A 27,379-nucleotide genomic window follows, 5' to 3' on the forward strand; every position below is an offset into this window, starting at 1 on the left:
AAATACATGCCGTGGAAGAGTTCGGGTCTTAGGAGGTTAAATGTATTGATGAAGCAAATGGAGAGTAACACAAAGCATTTTTTAAAATCTTTTTTCTTTTTTTTAAATGGTAAATGGTCTGTATTTGTATAGCGCTTTACTTGGTCCTAAGGACCCCAAAGCGCTTTACACTATACACAATCATCCACCCATTCACACACTGGTGATGGCAAGCTACAGTGTAGCCACAGCCACCCTGGGGTGCACTGACAATTGACGCATTAGATGCATTAGTAATTTAAATTTGCCAAAAATACTTCTGTTTCTTGGACTGTAGGGGTTTTATAGTGTGGTCTACATTTATGTCCAAAGTTAGGCAAAATAATAAAATTAGTTTGTTGTACAATGTATACCACCACGGGGAATTTTAAGCCAAGCAGTTAGGATTTGATTGAAGATTGAAGGGGTTTAACAAAAGTGTTGTATTAACTGTTCAGTAATTACAGGAATTTTATTTTTATGCATAGTCCCCCTATTTTCAGTGGCTCGAAAATAATTTAATTATTGGCTTATGAACAGTTTTGTAGTGCAGTAAAACACTATTCCTCTTTTTTTAATGTCGCAGCAAACACATCTGAAGTTTTAATTCAGGGTGTTGAATTTTTGTTTTATAGATTTTCACTGTAATTATCAACATAAGGCCCAAAGGGCTATCGGTGCAAGGTAGGCTAAAAAAAACCTAAATAAATCTACCACACAGAGAGCATAATGTTTAGTGGTGACATCCTTAATCTGGTACATTGATATAACAAAACAAATGAATATTAATGTATATAACAGTTAAAAGCAACTTCACAACACCTAACCAAGTCAAGAACTCTCTCCAGGAGGTAAGTGTATCACTGTTAAAGCCTATAGTTAAGACACCTCTTTATCAATAGAACCACAGAGGGTTTATAACAAGGTGCAAACCACTAATTACACTCAAGAACATAAAGGCCAGATTAGGTGGTTCTGGGGAAACAGTCTGAAGAAAGGAAACCAAGAAGAACTTGTACCAAAATGATGGAAAGAGAAAAATATGGAGAGAAAAAAGGAACGGCTCAGCGTAACACATCGGTCAAACATGGTGGACGCAATAAATTAAGAGTGTTTCTTGATGGTATGACTGCTGATTGAAACAGCAGGATGAACTGTGATGTGCACAGGACTACAGACTCTGCTCAGATTGAGACAAATGTTGTAAAACTGATCAGACAGTGCTTTACAGTGTAAATGCTGACCCCAAGCATACTGTAAAAGACTTTCTCAAGGAAAAGAAATGACATACTGTTCTTTTTTTATCTTTCTTTCTTTCTCTTATTTCAAATGATTAAAATTTCAACAAAACAAACACGGGAAACAGAAAACATGATAAAAACATTTTCAACAAAAGGAATGCAAAAAACAATGCAAAAACAAAGGGTGTTCGAAAGGGAACTGAACCTTAAAAAAATGTATTTGTGTCTTCACGATACCAAATATTATGTATTATCCTTATTGCTCTGATTTGCATTGTGCATATGTTTTGTAGAGGACTCTTGTAAGTGTTGCCCTAGATTTCAACACAGTACTTAAATATGGTAGTAGCAATGTGCAATCTTGTATTGTTCGGGATGTACCTTGTTTTTCCCAAAATCCCTGTGGTTTTTGAGATCTTGTTTCACAAGTGTTTGATTTATAGTTTCCAACAAAGCTTGTGGTTACACCAAGAAATCTCTTTTCAAATACTCTTTCATTGGATACTTTATCAATTTCCAGTCTCCAGTTGTAAACATTTCTCGATTTCCAAACAACATAAATTTGGTTTTGGATGAATTTAAAGATAACTTTAAGTCTTTAAAGCCTGTCGTCATTATATCAAAAGCCTTTTTCAGGTCAATAAATATCCTCACTTCATATTTTTTATTATCTAAGTATTCAGTTATATTTTCCACTAACTTCATCATTGCCATAAATGTTGATCTAGCTGATCTAAAGATTAAAATAGTATTATTCTCAATAAGTTGTCAAGCCCTGCAAAAAAATAAAATAAAATAAAAATAGATGTCCAGTTATATTGGAGAACTGTCTAAGTAAGGAAACTGGGCTGTAATTTGTAAAATTATGGTCCTGGTGGTTGAGCCTGGTGAAGCCTGAACCTAGCAGAGCCTGGACCTGGTAGGGCCTGGTCCTGGTGGCTCGGCTTGGGGGAGCCTGGACCTATTGGCTGAGACGGTGGCGGAGTCTGGCCCTGGTGGCTGAGCCTGGCCCTGGTGGCTGAGCCTGGCCCTGGTGGCTGAGCCTGGCCCTGGTGGCAGAGCCTGGCCCTGGTGGCTGAGCCTGGCCCTGGTGGCTGAGCCTGCATGGTTTCTGTTCAATGGGCAAATCATTCGCCTAATTTCAACCCCACAGACATGCTTTTTAGTTTTTAAAAATTAAATGGAGACAAATCCACAAACAAGCAGAAACTGGTGACATCCATGGTTGCTAGACTTCAGGCAGTCTTTGACTGCAAAGGATTTTCATCCACGTATTAAAAACAATCCACACTGTAAACTTTTGTTAGTTTGTTCAATTAATTTGGATCCTCTGAAAATGTCTGCAATTTCTTGTAAACAGTCAGCAGAATTTCTTTTTTATGTCACACGTCTTTGATTTAAAATGCACTGTGATGGTCTGCAGAGGTAACATTACCAATAAATAAATAAAATAAAATAAGTGCATCATTAATGATGGTTTTGTCTGTAGTGTAAAGGGAGTTGCACAGTTGGCAACTAACTACATAGTTTGCTTTGGAACAGAAACGATTATATTTTATGGTAACAAATAGGAAAACCTAAAGTTTAATTTGTGTCGAATTAGTTATTTTTAATACAGAAAAACAAACATAACTCATACTACGTGCGTCTCAACGTGTCCACAGTATTTCCACAGTAAACACTGGAGTCAGAATCTGTTATAAAATACAATTAAAAGTGAAGATAACGCATGGCTCAAGTATCTCGGGACGAACCACCCCATCTCTTCCCTCATACAGCCTGTTAAATTCTGCTTCGGTTACGAAAGAAGACCTCACTTCTGATTGGCTGTTGCTGTAGAAACCCCCAGTCTCACTATCGTCGCTCCATTTTGCGGACCAATCAGAGGGGAAGTTCGGCCCCTCGACGTCAATCTCCTTTCCTCTCGGCCAATCGGAGTATCCGATATTACTGCACTTCACCCGCTCGGCCACCTCTCGCTCAGGTTGACGGGACATACAGCGGAAAGGTAAGGGTTGAAGCTTGTTGTCGGCACTAAACAGGGCACTTAGCAACATTTTTAGCTTCTATAGAAAATACGTGTTTGTTATTTAGGCGTAAAAACAGCAGAATATGGTGCCATAAGTTCGGGCAAAAGCATGTAGAAGATATTTAGGCCTCTGCTAGCTTGTTTACTGAGACGTAGTTAATATTCATAAACTAATTTAATAAAGATTTTATTCATGCCACCTGCAGTTGACACACTGGTGCTTTTATGAGATGTTATGTGTTACGAGGTAGTAGGGTTTAAAATTGGAGAGCTGTTCGCTTGAATGCGTTTGTGAGATTGGAAAGTGTCAATACTTATTAGTTTCGTTATGCGTGTTTTTATTGATAAAAAAAAGTTACTCTCTGGCAGCTTTAAAGAAAACTTTAAAAAAAAACGTCCTAAAGTTGAATGTCTGCTTACTGTAGGCAACAACTTCCAAACAAATAGATGTAGCCCAGTCAAATGACAAAATTTATGGTAATGTGGCATTATTAAATGACTTAACATTGAAAATTATGGGTTTTTTAATAGCTGTTCCTACTTTGAATACTTTACTTCTACTATTGTATTTGTTTTTTTCAGTTAATAATTATCCTTAACATTATGTCTGATTTTTGTCGTATATTTTTATTTTAAAACTTACACAGTGGAGTAGCATGACTATAGTGGAAATGTAATTTTGCATTGATTCTACTTATTTTTGTTCCTACAGATATAATTAAGAGCTGTGTTCCTGTCTTTCAGGCCTCTCTCCTGACCTGCAGCCAGCTTGCATTATCTTTCAGCATGGCGGTGAACGGCACTGCAAACATTTTGAGCTCTGCCTATCTTGCAGTCGAGTATGTTGATGCTGTTCTGCCAGAAAACCCGTTCCAGCCCTCCCTGAAACACGCCTGGGGCTACATGCTGGACAACTACACCAAATTCCAGATTGCCACCTGGGGCTCACTCATCGTCCACGAGTTAATTTATTTCCTGTTCTGCCTGCCCGGTTTTATCTTCCAGTTCCTGCCTTTCATGCAAAAATACAAGATTCAGCAGGTTTGTTTTTTTTTTAAAATTGATGTTGTTTTTTATTTGTTTGTTTGTTTGAAGATGGATGTTTACGCATTCTCCTGATCCCCGGGAAGAGACACAAATCCCTTTGGATTTTTTTTTTCAGGACAAGCCAGAGACGTGGGAGAAACAGTGGAGGTGTTTCAAGATGCTGCTTTTCAACCATTTCTGCATCCAGCTGCCTTTGATCTTTGGCACTTACTACTTCACAGAGTATTTCAACATTCCTTATGACTGGGACTCCATGCCACGCTGGTCAGTGCAGATCAGTAATGCACACCTAAATGGATTAAAGTGACCTAGACATAGAGTAGAACAGTTACACAACTGTCATATGAATTATGGGTCCTGTAATGCATTGCTATTAACCACAACTATAGGATTTAAAAAAAATTTATTGACATCATGTTGACACTGGTATTAACCCAGCTTTATTTACCCAAGTGTAACCTTGAAATCAAATGTGGACTCCCTAAATACAATAATTATGGTTACAATGAGACTCTTTAAGACTTTAAAGCTCTTGCACAGCAATAATTTATATAAAAATATACTTTTTTATTATACATGATCTGATATGTTGATCTGCTTCTAAATAGAAAGGGAACATTTGAATATGCTTTATACATGTAACACAGTTGTTCCACATGCTGCTAATTGTCTGTCAGATCTGTCTGTTGGGATAATTTCAGTGTGCTTTTGTAAACCTCTCTTGGCCTTCTTCTCCAGGCCATATCTCCTAGCTCAGTGCTTCGGCTGTGCTGTTGTTGAGGATACCTGGCACTATTTCCTTCATCGCATACTGCATCACCGCCGGATCTACAAGTACATCCACAAAGTCCACCATGATTTCACTGTGAGTAAAACAGATGAGGGATAAGATCAATAAACACAGCTTTCTGCTGAGTCTGTTTACGGAAGAGTTACTTATTAAGCGTGTTTTAGCAGCTGTTTACAATAAAAAAACAACAACAAAAAAACCCACTATGTACAGTCAGCATGTCTCTCCTTTGCCTCAGGCTCCGTTTGGCATGCAGGCAGAATACGCTCACCCCGCTGAGACGATCATCCTCGGGGCTGGCTTCTTCATTGGCATCATGATTTTCTGCAACCACGTGTTATTGCTCTGGGCCTGGGTCGCCTTCCGTCTGATGGAGACCATTGATGTCCACAGGTAGGACACAGTGGGCGCTTTCCTTTTTACTAAATAACTCCTCGCTTTCAGTCTCTTAAATGCAGCTCAAGGAAGCACAGGAACCTTGCATCTCTCTCCTTCTCTCATTCTCTCCCTTTAACCCAATGAGATTTGTGGGAAAGATACAGGTGGGGGGAGTGAGGAGAGAAGTTGGAGGTTTTAATTCCTCTTTAAGCTGAACCTCTTGTCCAGAAACAGCCTTGTGCCAGATGGTTTATTATGGTGGCTGTAAATAGAACAATGTAGTTTGTTTTCACTCATTTTTATTTTACAGCTTCATCACTGAGCCCAATCAAACTGATTAAGCATACATCTCAACTTTAGTTTGTGGTGTGTCGAGGTCGTCCTCTAGAGGGCCACAGAGCTCATCAGATGTTCTGTTAAACAGTCTTCATGAACTCCTTTGTGTTAATACAGGACACATTATCACACATTTGTAGTTTAGAAATAGTACTTTTGACACTAATATTATTTAATTAACTTTTTCTATGAAAACAATGTTTACTGTATAATAATAATAATAATAATAATAATCAAAATTACACATTTATTTGTATAGCGTCTTTTTAAGAAAACTCAGGAAAAACAGTTTGATAAGTTTGATAACAATCAACATTAAACATAAATAATGAAGCAAATTAACAGTCAAAGTAAAGCAGATCATAAACATTTGCATCGTTACCTAAGGTTAGGGCCAATGTGAAGTGTTGAAATTTGACAAAATTAAAATGTGTAAAATGTACAGCATACTAAAACGGTTTAAAAGGAACATAACTAACATCATTATTCAGTATTGTGATGAATGTTTTGTGTGAAAATGCTTTAGATACAAAGTTCCCATATGTCTGGGATTGACATCAATTGGTTTAATCTTTCTTGCTTCTTCTTTTGTCATGATTCTATCAGAGGTTGCCGATGTTGTTGATTTAATTTGTTCATTTAAAGTGTCAATTATTTTAAAATCAGGGTTAGGGGCTCATAAGCTGAAGCTACGACATGCGCCCTTTCCATCTGTCAATTGATTCCTTCTTTTTATTATTTAATTTCTTGTGATATAAGTAAAATGATTCAAACTTATTAACCGATTAACCAAGCTTAAGTAGTCTCGTACAAATATTCTGTGCACTCTTCTAAAACTGAAAACATCAGCCTGAGGACAGAGCCAAGTTAAACCCATCTTTTCTTCAGTAACAGACTTTGAGAACCATTCTGCTTTCTGAAAAAGACAAATGTTTTTGTTTTAGAAGGATAGTTATCATCAAAGATTTTTAGTCATTTGTGAAAGTTGGTCACTTTTTGGGTGACATTATGACATATCTTTTTTCCTCTTCTTATTTCTCTTAGCGGTTACGACATTCCTTTGAACCCGCTCCACCTGATCCCGTTCTACGCCGGCGCTCGTTTCCACGACTTCCACCACATGAACTTTGTCGGGAACTATGCCTCCACCTTCACGTGGTGGGACAAACTGCTGAAGACAGACAGCCAGTACAACAGCTACATGCAGAAGCAGACAGATAAGAAGACGCAGTAAACTGCTCAAGTCTCCCTTTATGGACACACGCCTGTCCTGTCAGGTGGAGAAGAGGCAGTGAGCCGTACAGACAAAACCACGCAATTACTGCTGATTTTCATCTCTGTACACTTAATAAAACACGTGCAAAAGTTGTTTTTAAAAAAATGAGTCAGCACATCTGTGGTTTGATTATGAATCAGACTGCGTGTTGATTCGGTCTGCCTTCTGTACCTTCTTAGAAAAGAAGCAATGTCTGTTTTTTTTTTTTTTTTATTCCAACAGCTGGCTGAATAAAAACCATCAAGTCCTCATTTTGATTTTACTTTGTTTTCAAAAGGCTTAAACTTAAATGCTTCTTTAACCCTCTGAATGTCTCAGCACTTTAGCACTTCCTCTAATTGATCTGATGTGGTCTTTCCTTCCTGTAGTTGAATCTGTACTTCGGTGGAAACTGTATAAACTCAATGCAGACTTTTGAAAACAAACCAGTCAGGCGTGTTTGATGCAAACTGTAAATTATTGATGAAAAGGGGATGTGTTCTAGGTCATTCAGGCCTGTAAAAATAATTAAATGCTGCTCTAATTTTATATAAAATAAAAAAATCTTTGGTGTTTTTTCTGTTTTTGTCAGAATAAAATATGTGAACAAATTTAAACAGGAGTTGTTGCTGTAGCAGTTTTGTTTTTCTGAATTTAGTCAGAGAAGAACATGTGTGCCAGCAAGCTATAAATTTATCCATTACTGCTAAATTGACATTTTTTTTTAATATAGTGAGTGCTTAGGCCCATTGTATGTGTCGAAGTAGCATTCCAGAGGCTTGCTGGGTGAAGATAGCATCTTCTCAAAAATGATAAGTGTTTTTTATTTTATCTGTCACTGGTTTTAATGTTGTGGCCTTTTGGTGTACCTGGAGTTGGTTCACTGCTGCACTGTGGACACACCCCCGCAGCTCCATCCAGCACACACAGGCAGCTGCATCAAGTGAGCCAACAGCAGCCAGGACCAAAGAGGAAGTGAGGCATTTTATGTGACCCGGGAAAAACTCGATACATAAAACTGGCAAATTCTAATTGTTTATGGCACACAAATAAATAAAAACACCTTTTCTTTTTACATTAATACCACAGCTTTGGTGAACTGTGCTGCTCAACAGCCTAAAACCATGTCTGAAAGTTTTGAAAAGTTGTTTTGAAAAATTACTTAAGTGTATAAAAAAAGTTTAAATGGGTGAAAGCTCAGTTAAATTTTATTTATATAACTCCAAATCACAACAACAGTCACCTCAAGGTGCTTTATATTGTAAGGTAAAAACCCTGTATGAGCAAGCACTTGACAACAGTGAGAAGGAAAAACTCCCTTTTAACAGGAAGAAACCTCTGGCTGAACCAGGCTCAGGCAGGGGCAGCGATCTGCCATGCCTGGTTGGGGGTGAGGTTTAGGATTATAGTCCTTAATTTTGCAATATTGTATATTACTGTGTAAAATATCTTCTACAAAAGAAAAAAATGATACAAAAATAAAGCAAAAATGAGCAGGAAACGACAACAGAAGCATCTCAAGCTGCAGCAGCATGCATTCTCTAAAATGAATGTGCGTGTTTTAACATAAATAATGCTCTGAAAGAGTTGTTGTAAGGGCCATAATACAAACTTTTTTGTAATATTTTGTCATTTGTGCTTATTCATACTCTTCTACTGACTTATTATGTCCATGCTGCAACCTGCGGGTTGTCTTGCTTACTTTTCGTTCTTATTCCATCCTCCCCCCTTTTTATTCCTTGTATTATCAATAATGAGTTTTCCTTGTGTATAAGCAATTTAAATAAATCTTGGCTTTTTCAGTTTATTTTGAAAATTATGACCGGATGTGGGGTTGGTTGTGGCTGGCTTTACGCAGTATGTTGACGGGGAGCCTGAGCTCAGGTACAGCGCATCACACTCAGAGGGAAGAGAGAGAGAGGCAGAGGGAAGGATATTTATAGCCTAAAGCGAGGCTGCAGCACAGCGATAAGGCTCGGAGCCAATCCGCCGGCAGGCAGGGAGACAGGCTTAGGAAAACGAGGACGCGTCAAAATGAAACACTTCCTTACGGTTGTTATACTCGGGGCTGCGGTAGTCACCCTGGTCAGCGCGGCCGGTACCGACGGGGCGATCTCCTTCGAGTACCACCGCTATGAGGAGCTGCGGAAAGCGCTGGTGTCGGTGTGGCTGCAGTGTCCGACCATCACCCGCATCTATACCATCGGGGAGAGCTTCGAAGGCCGCGAGCTGCTGGTGCTAGAGATGTCCGACAATCCGGGGACGCACGAACCTGGTCAGTTTTACGCACAAACAAAGTCTGTTTCACACCGAACGCGCGGGACCATCACCATCCCCACTCCCTTTGTCCCCGTTTTCTGTCGCGGTATGAACTAATAGAAATCCATTACCACCCGCTAGGATAACACAAATACATTATGCACTATTGCGCATAGCAGCAGTTTGGCTGTGCCCTCATTTGTGTGTGTGTGTGTGTGTGTGTGTGTGTGTAAAGGTTATAGAAAAATGACTTGTGTCCCCGAGATAACAGCAGAGGAGGAGCGCAGGTGGGTCGTGCTGTGCGTAAAGGGGCGAGCGAGGGCCCCGCTGCATCAGTTCTGGTGAATCTAGATGGTAGATAGTGGGATCAGCCGTGCAAAGCCGCCATTTTGCTGGTTGATAATGATCTCTTTGGGCTTATCCCGATTCGTGATTCTTAGAAAACACCACAGAAGCGGTGGATCGTGCCGTGACCCATTTGGAGGTGTTTCGAATTAGCCTTTCCAGCTTAAAAAGGAAGTTCAATTCAAAGGAAGGAGGCTTTGACTTAAATGGACCCATTAGTCATTAGCAGGGCTCTACAGTCATTATTATTACATCCCTATCTACTTCAGTGCTCTGTACTATTTACTGGATGAAACAACAGATGATGAGTTTTACTGATGTGGTGCATTAGGCAAAACAACTACAGATGTGGTTAACCGCGTTTTAGATGCAATCCACCTTCTCCTTTTGCAAAATTTTCCTCTCCTAGATGGGAAACTTCCATTTTGGGAGGAAAGCTGCATCTTCAGAGTCATCAGCAGAGGCAGAGCTAGACATTTGAAACACCCAGGGCTTAGCCCTAAAGGGTAGTGTGCATGTGGGATTTTTTTTTTTTTTTTGAGGGGGGGGGGGGGGGGGAGTTTAGAAATGACTGAAAGATTAATTGGCTCTGTTTTGAGTTTTGTTCAAAAAAGAATGACTTCATATAGGGAAAAATATATATCACATATGCAGGACACCCTAAACTAGTTTTTTAATTAAGCAGCAAGGCAGAACAAGGTCGGGGCTGTATCAAGACACGAGGACTAAACCCCAATTCAACCAGACCCAGAACTGATCCAGAATTAAAACAGGACTACAACAGTTCAAAATCAGGACTACTTAGGATTTAACCAAGACAGAACCAGAATCAGAACTAGATGATAGTAGCACTAAAAATCATCATAGACCTGCACTACACTTATTTTTTTAATTCTACCAAAGTACACTATTTAGATTGAGAAAGGTTTATAATTATTTAGCCTTGTTGTCCAAACAAGCCTGCAAAACTTAATAAATATAGAATTTGAAAAGTAACAAACCTAAAAAGAAACACTAGGTAAGAGATACATGAGTACCTATGATACGGTGATACTTTTGGTAAACAACCATTTGACTAACATGTGTGTCTCACCTGCTCTTGTTCCATCTCTGTTCTGTCCTCATACTCCATCTCCCTCTCTGTTCCTCTCTCTCCCTCTTTGTGCTGACAATCATCAAATATACAGTTGAAACCAGATATTTACACACTCTTCAGATCAAAACACAAACACTTTTTTAATTGTAACATCAAATCAGACTAAATGTTTATTTTTTTAGATTGATAAATATAAAAAACATATTGGTTAACTTTAAGAGTAAAGAGATAAACTATCTGTATTTCTTAATTGAAATGGCACCAAATTGTATTCAAAATTGAGCCACACTTACGGAGCTCCACAATTCTTTTCCTGGTGTTTTGGTTGACATTGATGACTCGATGACAGCTCGTACTTTTCCTTTTTCTCCCTCCCTCGCTCACAGACACATAACGTGTATGTGTCTGTGCATTCTCCCTGCAGCATGGACTACACTGCCTATGATGCTACATTCTTTAGAGCTATGCCTGTAGCATTCTGCCTATTAGCTTAGCAAAAAGGTGCTCTCTCACCCAGGAAACACGCAGAGAGAGAGAGCGTCACCATGTAACCATGGCAACCATAACGCTGCCGCCTGGAACAACAGAACATAGCTGTCAAACAAAAACCCAAACAGTCCTGACCCGCGACAATATGAAACAGGAAAATACCGCCGTGTAATCCATTTATTTCAACAAAGTAACTGTATTCTAAATACCACCTTTTTAAACGGTGACTGTAACGGAATACAGTTACTCATATTTTGTATTTTAAATACGTAACGGCGGTACATGTATTCCGTTACTCCCCAACACTGAGTACGAATGATTTGCTTTGGTACCTGGTCAAACTTCAGTTCTCCTCTGTCTGCCTGGCTCCGTTTCTCCAACAGCGCACTCGTAGGCAGCAGCTGCCCCGCCCCGCTTAATGCCTGAGCTCGGATCATACCAAAATTAGGGAGGATTTACGCACAGTCGAAAATTCCCACAGTGTGCACTATGTGCTTCGAATATTGTGTGTAGTTTTTTGCTTTATACAGTTGTCAGCCAGGCATCTAACTATGAAAAAATTTCAATCCAAAAGACCCCGGGCTTCTGAAAAAACAACCCGGGCTTAAGCCCAGTAAGCCACCCCCCGCTCCGCCACTGCTCATCAGATGGCTTTCCAAAATATTTTAAACACAGAGGGTGTTTGTTCCAGGGCCCCAAATGATCATAAGCTCTGTGGAAAAACGACCGTGGTTAAATTTCCCCAGAATATGAGCCTTTATGCTTCCTTGGAAGGATGTCACTGAAACAATCTATGGGTTCTTTATTTATTTTTAATCTTTTAGCTCTCTTTTTAAAATGCCAGACTTGGAATCCATGTCTCCATTTGTATATATGATGGTAAACATTAAAAACACCAAAATTTTAGCGTCCAATCCCTAACTGAGCATTGGCTTGTTTTTCACATACATTAGTAATAAAGTCCTTTTATCATTTTGACCTCTTAATCCAAACCTCACTGCTGACCCGCTCAGACTCATTGGCGTGCTTTAAGTATGGAAACAGTGAGAGGAACACTGCTGGTCCAACCCAAGCCTGTAGTTTATTTAACCTTTAATGAACCTTTAGCCATGAAATAATTAATTTCATCTCAGTAATCCTGAGCTAGAGTTTTCAAAGGAAAGTGGAAACTCATAGCACAAGGGTAATATTTTGTGGGATTTTTTTTGTGTGGAGAGGTGTATCTTTTTCTATGGGTGTATTTATGCATCGTTAATGGTGCACCACAGGTTTGGTGTGCCACTCCGCTCACATGGTCACAGAGTCTAATGACCATACATACTAAATAAGTCTGTAATAGTCCGGTGGGCGTACGCAGGCATGAGTCACAGTAGCGAGCCGTTATTACTACCAGATGAGTTTCCAAGCCGCTACTTCGCTAAGCAGGACTGGGGCCTCCCCTCCTCCTTCAGCCTTTTCCTTTTCCCCCCCTTTTCTCCTCTCCCTCTGCATCTCTGCCGAGCAAAACATCCACAGAGGGCAGGAGCACGATGAAACAGAGAAGCGCAGAGGAAGAGGAGCTCCAGATGGGGAAGAGCAGAGTAAGAGGAGGGAACTGCGGATGTGTGACGAGAAGGATAAAACTCAAGCTTCCTTCAAGGCATCCTGCTCATATTTTATCTGAGTCTGCAGTGTGTTCGAGCTAAGGTGGAGCCAGAATAGCTGTTGCCGGGGCAACAGATCGGCTTAGCGCACTGAGCCGACTAGCGGCTCGTGGTTGGCTGGCTGACTGTCTGGCTCAGGGAAGACCATGGTGATGGTCCTGAGCGGATGCATCTGTCAGTAAGCAGCCATCTGTCATGCGGTGCGGCACTGGACCTGCCTGTAGTCATAAATACTTGTAACACATTAATATACATTGAGTGCCCATAGTGTGGATGGAGACTGGATCAGCAGGTCTTTCTATATTTTCAATGGGTCACATTCTCACTCACCAAAACAGACCCCCGAACCCAAATTAGTGCCTGGTTTGCTCTCACTGATTTTGTTTCTCGCCTTTATGTTTGGTTATGTTGCTGGTGAAAAACAATCTGTAGCTGACAGCAATGCCTGCCCAGGAAACTAATGAACTCAGCAGAACACAAGGCAGCTAAGACCCACATATTTTCCTGCAGCAGTTTGTTGTCAACAAATCTTTTTAAAAAAAAGGAGAGTGAGTAATGGACTGGGGTGTGCCAGGTGGACAGACACATGATTCAAAAAAACAAGACTGCACTGATTCCGCTGGATGTGTAGGTCTGCCTAGACACTTGTTATCTGACAAGCTTACCATTAAAAGGGGTAAATGTTGCGTTTCCTAATTCTTTCTGCTGTCCACGGTGGTACAACATCACAGAGCAGTGCTTCAGACCTGTTTCGAGTGTCATATATATGCGTTTTCAGCTTGGCATTTCCTTTAACATTGTATGATGGCATGAAAAGTTCAGGACTAGGCTCTTCATGGCTGAAACTACTTGGCATGATATGATACTTGAAAAGGAAACAGGAAGAATGAAATGATTTGAGGAAAATGGCGTGTTATTCATTTACCGTTTCATGACACCAGCCTGCCAAAAAGTGATCACATGTAGGCTTTTTTTAAAAAAAAAAAAAAAGTCAAGTATTTTCATTTTTATGTAATCAGGTAGATTCATCATATGCTAATTCTCCACCATCCACCTTTTAAAAGGGAAACTGCTGCATTAAATCTGTCTGAATATAGTTAGGCTACTACTACTGCTTAAACCGTACATAAGAAACACGTGAATGTCCCTCAAAGTGCACATTATGTACTTTTGATACTCAAGGAGCCATTTGAGGATTGTTATTTAAACTAAAGGATTTGAATGCTTCCATCATTTGAAGGAGACCGAATCTCACAGCTGGCTTATATTTAAGCTAAAAGCTTCTTTTCATCAGGGGAAATGAGGCTCTGGTTAAACTCTTTTGGCTCTCATGTCTGGAACCATTTACAATGTTTCTAACACCAGGAGGAGAAACCCTATATTGTAATATGCTTCACTTTGTCTGAAGGTGAAAAAAAATATGTCAGTATGAGGTACTGCTTGATCCAATCTGCTGTAGACCATCTCACGAGGTGGAAGATGTCATAAGACTCCACGGCCGTCTGTTTTATGATACGACAGAGAAAATGTGAAATCCCCAGTTAGCACACACTCAGATGCCCGGTTAAAGCATATAACAGCCAGACACACCGCTGAATATAACATATCAGATGACACTGGGTGTGTTGACTATAACCTGTCCTTTTCAATGCTCCTGTTAGAAGACATTACGGTGGAGGGGATGGGGTGTAAAATGAGGACATTTTGCTTCGTGTAGAGATGGTGAAAACAGCCGAGAGACAAGAGGTGCTGATGGGAAAAGGAGCTAAAAATGACAGGAATGATGATTGAAAAAACAGGAGCGTCACAGGAGTGCAAGTGTGATGAGGGTGAAGAAGAACACGGGGAGAATAAGGGAGCAGCAGAAATGGAAAAAAATGGAAGAAAGAAAGGCCAAGGCATCAGCCAGAGGTCATTTATTATACATCAGACACCCACAGCCATCTACCACCTCCTCCTCATTCTTCGCCTTCACTCTGCTCTGACATGTTTTCCTCCTTCTTCCACTGTCAGCTTTGCTTTTATTCTCACCCTTTCCTACACTTTTTTGTTCTTTCTCTCTTGATATTTTATTTATTTTTTGTTTCTTCATTTGCAGTTTATTTTTGTTATTATTTTTATTTATTTTAATTTTTTTATTTTCTTCACAGCCGATATGTAGGCACTTCTCTCCCATGTCTTCAATCGTGGAATCCTGAAAGATTTTGATGATGTCTCTGTCCTAAAAAAACAAAAATCAAAAAACCCAGTCTGCTTCTAACACTTGTCAATTTCTGAGGTATGTACAGAAGAGCAGATCCTTTTTTCCCCTTTTGGCAGGCATCGGTTATAAGCAACTATAGCTCCCACAGGCTGTGAGAGTGCTCTTTCAGGAGAGCACAGCCATTAATGTTTAAATGAGAGGCAAAAATTGCACAAGTTCAATGTTAGTGACTACAAATGTAGAGGCTTTCAAATCTTGGACGTGAGTTGTTGAGTTCTGAAAACAGTTTCACAGGTTTTTAGAAAGGTGTTTACACACCAGCAGAAACTGGTGCATTCACGGGGGATAGGGGGAATCAAGCATTTACAGACTACAGCAGCGAATGAGCATCCGCATACCAAGAAATGTTTTATTGATGCCTATCATAAAGAATCTAAAGCAAAGACTATAGATTAAAGATAATTGCCAGAATAAAAAATGACTTCATGTGGTAGAAATAAACTGAGCACTGGTGAGCTTTCTCTTGTCTTTGTCCATGTGTCTGTAATGTGAGCGTGTATATGAGTGTGTTTGTGTACCCAGGCACGAGACAGACAGACAGATGCGGAGTGAGAGTCTGTTTACTCGCTCTCCCAGTTCATCTATCTCCCTTAGAACCTGCCCCTGGCAGGGATGCCATGACGACTGAGAGTGTGCTTAATGTGGTCATTCCCAAATGACGTTTGTAGCTGCAGCCATAATTACTCGGTCGCCTAGGAGACTTTAGTGCTGCTGATCATTTGTGACAAAGGTCGGAGGATGCATTGGATTTTGGCAGCGTCACATGTGTCATATTAACCTTTAGCAGCAGGGAGTGATTTAAAGTTAAAGAGCATTTGGAAACTCAGGTTTTTACTGACGTTAAGTTGTGATATGTAAAATCTATGAAAACAGAGAAAGATGATGTGATGTTCTTCTTAATCAATTAGTTAGACTAAATTTTTAATGGTTTCATCCTCACCTCATTTCTGTTTGAATCACTGTAAAGTGAATCTGTTTTGGCTTTGGGATGTTTTCCACATGAAGGATGTGGCTGATCTGGACCTTTGTCATATTTTACATACTAGTAAAACCTGTTCAGTCTTACAAATTAAATATTAACTGCTTTTGTGAGTATCATATGTGGACTACTTAAAACATGTATGTGCAAAAGTCTTGCACCAACCCTTGTGTCTTCTTTTCAGTCCAGATGAATTGAATTTATATAGCACCAGTTCGAAACAACAGGAGTCCAACTTTCTTTTAATAGTTCTTTTAATTTGTAATAGTTCTCCAGACTTTCTGAAAGTCTTTTAAAGTTCTTCTTTTGACATTATCTGCTTTTTCACTCATTTTTAGTCCAGTCCTTGTACCTGGCTATTTTCAGATGGATGAAGAATCAGATACATCTTTTGTTTGCTAAGCAACTTAACACTGATCTATGAATCACTGAAGCACAAAAAGGCACCTTAGTCAAGGGGTGAACCAGTGTTTACATGTACCAGATGACTTAGCAAACATCCAGTTTAAAATTGTATCCAAATGCACTTTGTTACTAGCAGCCTATCAAAAAACCTCATCATCTGTTCTAATTTCAAAGGTAACAGATGGAATTATGATTTTGATCCACTATATAATACCATCAGGAAGGCATCTGATGGTTAACAGCGTCATGACAATGATCCCAACAACTCTGCCAGTACATAAAAACCATACCTGGATAGAAAAAAACACAGTCAAGGATTGGCCTCCCAGAGCCTGGCGCATTGTGGGATCATCTTAACAGAGAACAAAACAAAAGGCGCCAAATATCCAAAGAAGAGCATTGAGTGTCCTTGAAGAAGCCTGGAAACTGTTCCTGAAGACTGCTTAAAGAAGTTAGAAGAAAACTGTCAACGAGAGTTCAGGCTGTGTTGAGGAACAAATGTGGTCACACCACATATTCACTTTCAAGCTTTAAAATAAAAAGAAACAACGGATGAATTCACATAGGAATGTTTCCTGTTATGAACTAATGCTATCACAGGTGACGCCTTACATTTCAGAAGTGAAGGGTCTCAGCTACATCAGTTTCATATGTTGAAAAATCCACATTTGCAGTTTCATGTGTGAGCAGTTTTTTTATGCGGGTGTCAGAGTTAAAGCTCATTCTGACCTTACCAGAAAAGAGGAATAGATTGAGAAATAAGGGGGAAGGGTTTGCATGTGTAAAAACAGAACAGATGGAGCTGTTATGAAGTGTTAATGAGCGTGAATCTGCAAAAAAACATATGAAAACAAATGACAGGCATACTCCTCATGTCACCTCATAGCTAGCTAGTCTGCACATATATGGGTTCTAAATAAACATGCACAGCTCTGTAGTCTGCATGCTAACATGAAGTTCAACAGCATAAAAGCATGTTTTGTAAGGGAGACGGGAAATGTCTCACGATACTGAGCATCTGTTTAATAGCTTGAAACACAGTAACTCATTTTTTGGCCGAATGGAACATCAAAGTGTGTGTGTTTGAGTGTGTGTGTGCATGCATATGGCAGCTCTGTTGGGCTTCTGAAGGCTGTAAAAACAAAAACATTCAGCAACGCCAGGACAGAAAGAGTTAATTGCAGGCTTGAAATCATTAGTAGCAACTGTGAGGAGATTCAAACATTTAAAAATAACCTGGCTACCAGATGTGGCTGGGTGGTGTGTGTGTGTATTACTCACGCATGAAGCTGCTGGCGTTACTCTACAAATACATGAAGAGACCAGCCAAAATGGATTTAAAAAGTCTTGAAAGCATTTTATACAATTTTTTAGTTATAGAAGAATATATATAAGATACACAGAATAATAATAGTTATTATTCTTTAGGGGAAAAATAAGGAAAACGAAATGACCCAATCAGGGTAGAAGGAAGAACAATAAAAACACAGTTCTCAGTAAAACCAGCACCCTGCAGCGATTTGGCTTCAGCACACTTGGATACTTGCTTGCTTTTAAGCATTTGCCATTCTCAAACTACATTTTATAACTTGTAACCGATCTGAACAAAAGACTTTGTTCTCGTACAGCCGCAGAAAGCCATTAATCTTCGATTCATAGCCAATCAAAGAATGTTTACAGCTTGCTGCAGCTCATACGTCTTCTTCTTTGTCATTTTGTTAGAGGGCTTTAAATAGGTCCAATTTCAAACTTGTCCGTGTTTTGTATATATTTGTATAGATGAAGAGCCTAATTGATATCTAAAACAGATGGTGGGATCATGGGGGTTTACTACAAGGCAAATTCACTGGGCTCAAGACAGAAATAGCTTTTAGATATGAAAGCAAGATCACCTTTGGTAAAGAAAAGCAGATGCCGTTTTTCTACCCACGCACTGACGTGGCCAATAACAGTAAATCCACCAAATGGTACAGTGTGTATTTTTAGATAAATACAAAGAAAGGAACCAAATTTAGAATCAAATCAGATCCAAGGTTCTCAAAAACAGGACAGGATGTTGAAATGTGCAAAACATAATCAGGATATCAGACTACGACCCTGGCGCAATACAGTAATATGTGTATTAAACACAGACGTTCAGTGAGCAAGGATAAAAGTACATTTCTTAAAGATTTGTCATCCAGTCACACAGGTCTAGATGCTGACTGGTAACTGTTCACTGAGGACAAATGTGTATCCTCTGATCATTTGGTGAGGGGTGAAATTGCTCTACCAAAAATCATCTTGCGTTGAGGCAATGTTGCCTGCAAACACTCAGCATTTACTTTTCGAGCTGTAGGGAAAAATTAGAAAAACTGACACAAAGCAGAAACATAAGCCGTCCACCTTCACCGTTAAAGTTGCATCTTTTTGGTCTCAGTGGTAAGCACAACTTTTACTTTTTTTTTTTCTAAATACTGCTTAATGAGTTGTTGTGAGTGTTTGCAGACAAGGTGGCAAGTTTCCATGACAACTACAAGTGACCAGTACACAGTTTTTACTGTTGACAAATCCATTATTTGCAAAACATAAATGTTTTAAAAATCTGAAATGTAACTGATAACAATGGGGTGGCTGCGGCTCTGGAGGTAAGCAGGTCATCTAATAATCACCAGGGTTGGTGGTTTGATCCTTGGCTGTTACAGTCTGCATGCCAAACTGTCCTCATCAGATTGTGAATGTTACAAAGAAGGAAAAAAGTGCTCGTATGATTGTGTGTGTGTGAACGAGACTTGTTGTTTAAAGTGCTTTGAGTGGAAAAGTGGAAATAAGAAGCAGTCCATTTGCCATTTACCCACTTTTCTGGTGATCTGAAGAGCTCACTGTGGTGAAGATTGGCTTGTAAACCTTTAAAAGCTTTTGAAAAAAATCCAAAATTAGATTGGCATTTGAACCTGCCATGTACGGCCTCCTGCTTCATTTAAGACAAACACCTTCATATTTAATAGACGTAAAAGACGTAATAATAAAATACTATCCCCAAGTGTAAAATACACTGATAATTTGGGAACTGGAATGACTTTAAGTGACTTTGTTAATTAGTAGGTTTTAATCAATCATCAGTAATCATAGTTGGTGACTGTTAATCAGTGATTTGGGGAATTAATTTTGGTGTTTTGAGTTAAATTCTCTCTCAAACCCGTCATCAGCAGGCTCCTCGGTGCCACGTGTCTGACAGAACAGTGTGTGACACAGTCGCTGCTTAATCCACTGTGTCTCTCTCATTATTGTCCAGAGGAGCACTGGGCTCGACGTTCGATACGATGTAACCTTTCTGTTGATGAGTCAGTGTGTTCGTCACTCCTCGAGCGTGGACGTCCTCTGTGATAACTTCCATAACAAATCATAATGTGACCTGTTTGGTCCCGAGGAGATAACAGATTGTTTCCATGATGGTTTCCCGCTATAGTGTCGATGTGGCCAGCTGTATGTGTGTATTTTTTCCTTTTGTGAGATTACGTGAGAGTGGTTTATGCTGATTCATTGTCAGCTTTGTCAAATCCTCCTCCTTTGTGAGATGTGTGTTCAGTTCTGCCTCTTGGCCAAAAACCTGCTCTTCACAACAGGGACGATTACATTATGTCCAGTCACAGTTACGTCTGTGTGACAGTGACTCAACAGGAGCCTTCTGGTTTCTTGCAGGTGAGCCTGAGTTTAAATACATCGCCAACATGCATGGCAACGAGGTGGTGGGCAGAGAGCTGCTCATCTACCTGGCTCAGTACCTGTGCAACCAGTACCAGCAGGGCAACGAGACCATCATCGATCTCATCCACAACACCCGCATCCACCTCATGCCGTCAATGAACCCCGACGGCTTTGAGAAGGCCGCCTCACAGGTGAAGAAACAGCACGTAAAAATCACTTTTTGAACTTTATGTCTGGACAGTTTAAGCTTGCAGCCCTGCAAACAGTCATTTAGGAACCACAAGTCTTTAAATCACACCTACACAGCAAGAGCAGCATCTATTAAAGCTCCAGACACTGTCTTTTAATCTGTCCCCATCTCATTTCTGTTTACTGTGCAGCCCGGAGAGATTAAGGACTGGTTTGTGGGCCGCAGTAATGCGCAGGGGGTGGATCTAAATCGTAACTTCCCTGATCTGGACCGCATCATCTACATCAACGAGCGGGAAGGCGGAGCCAACAACCACCTGCTGCAGAACATGAAGAAGGCTGTGGATGAAAACACCAAGGTAAAACAAACTGACTTACTGATCACAGGATAAGGTGGCCGTTATTTCTTACTTACCACGAAAAGACTGAAGTAGCAATAATAATGCTAAGACTCAAATCTTTGAGTCTTATTCACCCTTTCTGTGTCACTCAGAAACAAGCTAATTCAAACTATGTATTAAATAATTGCTCTGGTCTGTTTTCATGTGTGGATTGCTGAACATCTGTGGTTATCTACGGTACATTTACAGCAGAAGGATGGAAAATGTGAGATTGAACCAAAGCTGCTATAATCAAAAGTGTATATTATAACAAAGCTAGTAAATGAATGGCTAAATGAAGGGTTGCCAGCTCAGTGGGGAATCAAAAGCCCCCCAAAATTGACCCTTGGTATTGTGGGGTGTCCACCATGTGTGTGTGTGTGTGTATGTGGGTGGCATTTTTTGTGTGTGCATGCGCAGAAATGATGAATTGATAACTAGCAATTCAAAAATGGCATTTTCATTTATTATTAGCCCTGTTCATTCATCAAAAGTAACCAAATTTGATGGGAAATCCTTTGAATATTAAGTAATTTGATTACTTGTAAATTCTAATTTTGTGACATACGTACATGAAATTTAATGGAATCTAATCAAATTAAATTGACTTGACTGGCATGCATTCAGTTTATACCAGGCATATTTTCCTTAATGATTAATCAGTTGAATAAATACAACTTTGATTTGATATATTTCAACTGCATTTTATTCAAAATTATTGTACCATGTTTATTGAGGGTCAAGAATCATTTTTTTGAGTTTGTGTAGGTTGAAGGTGATATTGCTTTAGACATTTATTATCTAAACATTATTGTAATTGTAATTTTTTAATGTTTCACATTTGCAGCTGGCTCCAGAGACCAAGGCTGTGATCCACTGGATCATGGACATCCCCTTCGTCCTCTCGGCAAACCTGCATGGAGGAGACGTTGTGGCCAACTATCCATATGATGAAACCCGCACTGGTACACACACACACACACACACACACACACACACACACACACACACACACACACACACACACACACACACACACACACACACACAGTATAAGAACATTTATATCACATGTTAGAGTCCATTTGAGTTTTATTGAAGCCTATTCCCTCCACTGAAAAGAAAAAAAACATTATAAAACACTGGCGCTGCTCTTCATCATCATCATCGCAGATATGATTCCTGATGATGCGACCCAAATATCCACATTTAAAACTTCCCAAACAGAGCAAGTGAAGTTTTTGCTTCGCCTTTAGTAGAAGAGATCACTCCCACACCTGTTTTTCCTGTTTGGGTTGTTAAACTGTATGTAAACTGTTCCTTTCTTTCATGTGAGGATGTTTATCAAGATAAATATTTGAACCATTTATGTAACAGCAAACATTTTAGTCCCTTTTCTTTAGAATGTCGTAAATTTGATTTAAATCAGATGGAAAATCTTTCCACCGGCTGGTTCCTCTGCGTCATCGCTCAAAGCAAACAAAATGTGTTGAGCAGGCACACGTTTTCTGCTAACACTTCATCATAGCCGCTCTCTAAATGGCGAGTGCTTGTTTGTTCTCTTTCCTCTCATTAAGGATCCACCCATGAGTACAGCGCCAGTCCGGATGATGTGATGTTCAAGTCTTTGGCTAGAGCCTACTCCATGTATAACCCCGTCATGTCCGATCCTCACCGAGCCCCGTGTCGCAAGAACGATGACTACAGCTTCAAAGACGGCATCACTAACGGCGGGGCCTGGTACAGTGTGCCTGGAGGTAAGAGGCAACTAAAGCATACCTCTCAATAAGGACTTTCTCCCTTGATTGCTCAGTGTGGCCGAGCCACCAGCTCTCAGAAGAGTCCTGGTTGCGCCAAACCTCTTCCATCTGAGGCGTCTGTGCTCATGGAAACTCATGGGCAGCAGAAAAGTTTTTGTAGGCTTCCCCAGATCTGGGCTTTGCAACAACCCTGTCTCTGAGCTCTGTAGGCAGTTAATTTGAGCTCACAGTTTTTGCTGTGATATGCATTGTCAGCCACGAGGCCTTCTATAGAGAGGGAATTTAATTTACCACAGGCGGACTTCAGTCAAGGCGTAGAAATGTCTCAGCAACGGTCAAGAGAAACTGGAGGGATTGAGCTAATATGTTTTTTTGCAATAGGCTTGAATTCTTATGTAGATGTTACCAAAAGCGGGCAGTATGGTGGCACAGTGGTTAGCACTGTTGCCTCACAGCAAGAAGGTCCTGAGTTCAATTGCACCATCAGGTCTTTCTTTCTTTCTGTGTGCAGTTTCCATGTTCTCCCTGTGCTTGTGTGGGTTCTCTTGAGGTACTCTACCTTCCTCCCACAGTCCAAAGACATGCAGTTATCAGGGTTAGGTTAACTGGTTATTCTAAATTGCCCATAGGTGTGAATGTCTGTCTGTATGAGTTAGCCCTGCGACAGACTGGTGACCTGCCCAGGGTGTACCCTGGCTCTCAATCTAAGACTGCTGGGATAGACTCCAGCGCGCTCGCAATCCTGAAAAGCCAAAGAGAATGGATGGATGTTACAAAAATTCTGTTTTTAGTTTGTCTGTATGGGGTAGTGTGTGTAGATTAATGAGAAAAAAAGAATTGATGGCATCATGCTGCAACATCACAAAATTGAACAAGGTGAAGTGGGTGTGAAGACTTTCTCAAGTCACTGTATGTAACTATTTATATTGTTTTCAGGTAAATGGTTAACCCAGTTTCAAATATATAATCCTGAATTCTGTTGACTTTTTCGGTTTTGCTTTCTTTCTCTCTGCGGTTTACAGGAATGCAGGATTTCAACTATCTCAGCAGCAACAGTTTCGAGATCACCCTGGAGCTCAGCTGTGACAAGTTCCCCAATGAGGAAACGCTGAAGAGCTACTGGGAACAGAACCGCAACTCGCTCGTCAATTACATCGAGCAGGTAGGCAGGACTCTAAATACAGATGCCATAAATCACGGTTTGCAGTCTCTTCCATTTGCACAGCTGACCCAGAGACAATACCAGTGCTTGCAATCTCAAGTCTATAAGTGCTAATGCTTGAAATAAACTGCAAAATGTGTCATCTATAAGAGCAAAATTGACCTTCAAAACACAGCAGTCACAACATATTTTTAGATCATAGGTTGGATCTGACAGGATTTATGTGACTAATTCTTCTAATTGAGGTGAAAGAATCATAACTTTGATGGTAAAAAGGAACCACATAATCGGACACGTAATGCAGCCTCACGGCGTCAGAGTTGCAACTTCCCATCCAGACGTCAAACACTAATTTGTGGTAATGCTACTTCTTCCTTTGTTTGCTCACAAGAGGTTGCTCAACCAGAAAAAGCTCTATATTTATTAAATGCTCAATGCTCTGCTGAGGAGACTGTTACAGTACATCTTCTCCACCAAAAACTAACAAATCTTTTACACCTGACTCTAAAAATGCTGCCATCAGTCCTAGAGGGAACATGTTCTTCACGTGTCAATGTGCGCATTGTGTGCAGGTTCACCGTGGCGTTAAGGGCTTTATCCGTGACCTTCAGGGCAACCCCATTTTCAATGCCACTGTGTCTGTGGAGGGTATTGACCATGACATCACCACAGGTAAATTCATACAATTCACAAAGCACAAGTGCTATCACAGCTCTTGCTTGCTCCATGTGAGAAATATAATGGAGAGATGGTGCAATGCATCCATCTCGTGGATAGTGTGGGTACTGCAGTTGTTGCTTGGAGCTGCTCTGAGCACCAGTGTGTTGGTTAAACACATTTTAATAAGACAATCTGTATTTTATAGCCAAAGATGGAGACTATTGGCGCCTGCTGGCTCCAGGAAACTACAAAGTGGCAGCCTCTGCCCCAGGATACCTGACTGTCATCAAGAAGGTGGCTGTACCCTACAGCCCTGCAACCAGGGTAAGACACACAAACAAATGACCCATCACATTCCCTGTGGGGTCTTTTATCTTTGCAGAAGGTAACCTGAGTGGAAGTTTCCCAGCCATATTTTCTGGATCTCTAAGCCCTACACCTATATGAAAATATACAATCCAGAATAAGTCACTGAACCTTGGTCCCTCCAGCAGACACCACAAACACATCAGATGCTGGATGTCTGACTAATGTTGGCACCGCTTACGTAATAATGTAAGGTCTCGGTTGAAGTGTTCACAATAAGCCACTAAATGTTTAATGGAGGAGTGATATTCATCAACATGTGGCCAGCTGTAACTGTGAATTAAGTGCAATAACACCAACTGAGCTCAAGAAGTGCAGAACACCTATCATAGTTTATATGTTAAACTTCAACATATAAACTACTCGTGTGTCATACTGAAATGTTTGGTGGGATTCCAGTAAATACAACTTCAGTATTCCTTTTAACCTAGAGGTATGAGCAGGAGAGCAATGTGTCATGACTTAGCAAATTCTGAACATTTTAGTGACCAATAAATCACTGTGATTTTTACTTTCCACAATAATAAGTTTCCACAATAAAACACACCTTTCAGCTTTTCATGTATTTTGAAATTGGTTTTTTTGGAGACCTGGAGTGTAAATGTGCCTGTTTCTAAAACCCTTTGGATCATCTTCTGTTCCGTCTGTAGACGTGACAATAAACACAAAAAGGTTCTGTTATTTTTTATAGAGCAGGTTTGAGATATATTTTTTCCATTTCCAAAAAAGTAATACATATTTTACATATTGGAATTAAAGAATAGCAACAAAATATCCATCCTATTGAGCCAGTATTGATTCCATCCTAATGCCTGCCTATCGATATTATCAATATTTGGATAGAGAAAATCGGAAAAAAAAAAGCAACATTTGAATGAATGAATAGAAAAGTTTCTAGTTAAAGAACAACTTACAAAACCAACACATTATCTCCAAAGTCCGTTGGATCCTCCTTGGTTCTCAGCTGCTGTATCTTGTGTGTCTCAGGTGGATTTTGAGCTGGAGTCCCTGATGGAGAGGAAGGAGGAGGAGCGGGAGGAGCTGATGGATTGGTGGAAGATGATGTCAGAGACACTGAACTTCTAACGCGTTTGTCTCGCTGACGATTGGAGCGTCCACAATTCGATGTAATATAGTCAACGTTCTGTGTGCCCGTCCGCTCTGAAAAAGAATATATTGTCTCTTCTTCTACTTCTTTCTTTTGATTGTGTTCTCTCCATTCTTACTTTAATTAATTTTGTTGTTTATTAATGTAAGAGTTTGCCTCACACTCCTGTAGATTGTTTGAATATCCTGCGCGCGCAGTGAAAGACAAAAGGAGGAATTTGCAGGCAGCTTGCTGGCAGTGAGATTGGTCTTGACTTCCGTGGTATTGTGTTCTCTATCGTACACGTGATTGGTAACCATGGCACTCACCTATATATCCAATGAATGACTGACTGAGTAATAATGTATGTAAAAGATCTGTTTACATGATTGCCACATGGCTCTGTCTATAAGTATTCATTTTTCCCCCTGTTTTAAATGTCTCTGTTTCTCCAGGCTTTAGTACCAATACATACACAACGCTACTACACACGAAACCTTCCAAGTCTGAGTAGCTGTAAACACACACTCTGATACTCGTGCTGTTTTTTTCCTGTAAAATAAAGCCGATGTTGCACTACGGTACTGAGATAATCAGGGACATTGAAAACACTGTAAAATCACTGTAAACATCATATTGTAAACAATCTATACAGGCAAGCTTGTTTCCATATATGTTATTGATGTTACGATTTTTTAAACTGCAGCACAGCTTTGATTCCAGCACAAGATGAATGGTTATGATATTATAATATATACTGTATTTATGAACTAGGTATAGCAAGAAAAGTTTTTTGTAACTAAAAAAATATGAAGAACCACAATCATGACACTAATAAATCAGTCAACCCAAAGCCATTCCTTTGTATGTGCACTATACAGGAAATACTGTAAGACATAAGGAAGGAAGATACATGTTTACTGCAACATGAATCTTTTGAGTGGACAGTTGGCTGACTTACATGGATGCAGTTCACTTCATTTTAGAGCTCAGAAAGGATTTATTGAATGTATGGCTATGGAAATGGTTTAAACAATGTAAAGAATAAACAAATCAATAAAACTCCCCTCTTTATGTTGTCGAACTGCCGTCTGGTCTCTTTTGTTTCAGCTCTTTTTGGGTGACAGCAACTGCAGTTGTTCACTTCTTAATGAGGCTGATGGATGGGAGCAAATGGGTAAGGCTAAAGCTCAAAATAGCCCCTCTATTTTGAGCTTTTTAAATTTTTACAGGGATGATTTGGAAAGCATTTGCTGTTTGCAAGGAAATGGAGAAACAGTCCCTAAAAATAGGCCCGATGGCGAGATGCCACAGTGGATTAGAGGGGAAACATTCAGCAGAAGTTTTGCATTAATGCCTCAAATCTGTTAAGAAAGTCATTTTATTTATGGTTTCTTTATTTCCTCATGAGCAAAAGAATTTCGCTTTATGATGTCAGCTCATCTAACAGCATATAGTTTCAGGTTTTCAGTGCTCACAGCTGTTGCCATAAGGTGTTGCTTATGGATGGTTGGA

The 27,379-nt window shown here is 40.0% G+C and overlaps 2 protein-coding genes across 3 annotated transcripts; both read left to right on the forward strand.

Annotated features, from left to right (window-relative positions):
- The first annotated feature begins 3,146 nt into the window (after positions 1-3,146).
- msmo1 (methylsterol monooxygenase 1) lies at positions 3,147-7,728 on the forward strand. The gene is made up of 6 exons (XM_085163193.1): positions 3,147-3,267; positions 4,033-4,329; positions 4,451-4,599; positions 5,074-5,200; positions 5,364-5,518; positions 6,884-7,728. The coding sequence occupies exons 2-6, from the start codon at positions 4,075-4,077 to the stop codon at positions 7,071-7,073; spliced, it is 876 nt and encodes a 291-aa protein (XP_085019319.1). The 5' UTR covers positions 3,147-3,267; positions 4,033-4,074; the 3' UTR covers positions 7,074-7,728.
- A 1,239-nt stretch (positions 7,729-8,967) lies between these two features.
- On the forward strand, positions 8,968-26,948 carry cpe (carboxypeptidase E). 2 transcript variants are annotated; one of them, XM_085163191.1, is made up of 9 exons: positions 8,968-9,369; positions 20,255-20,466; positions 20,641-20,808; positions 21,677-21,794; positions 22,407-22,586; positions 23,612-23,751; positions 24,324-24,423; positions 24,617-24,735; positions 25,765-26,948. In XM_085163191.1, exons 1-9 carry the CDS (start codon positions 9,129-9,131, stop codon positions 25,861-25,863), a joined length of 1,377 nt encoding a protein of 458 aa, XP_085019317.1. In that variant the 5' UTR covers positions 8,968-9,128; the 3' UTR covers positions 25,864-26,948. The 2 variants fall into 2 exon arrangements, with proteins under 2 accessions (XP_085019317.1, XP_085019318.1); XM_085163192.1 differs by having other exon boundaries at positions 8,970-9,369; positions 20,255-20,451.
- Positions 26,949-27,379: the final 431 nt, after the last annotated feature.

Source organism: Neolamprologus multifasciatus, chromosome 6 (genome assembly GCF_963576455.1).
Source record: "Neolamprologus multifasciatus chromosome 6, fNeoMul1.2, whole genome shotgun sequence".
NCBI classification, from domain to species: domain Eukaryota; kingdom Metazoa; phylum Chordata; class Actinopteri; order Cichliformes; family Cichlidae; genus Neolamprologus; species Neolamprologus multifasciatus.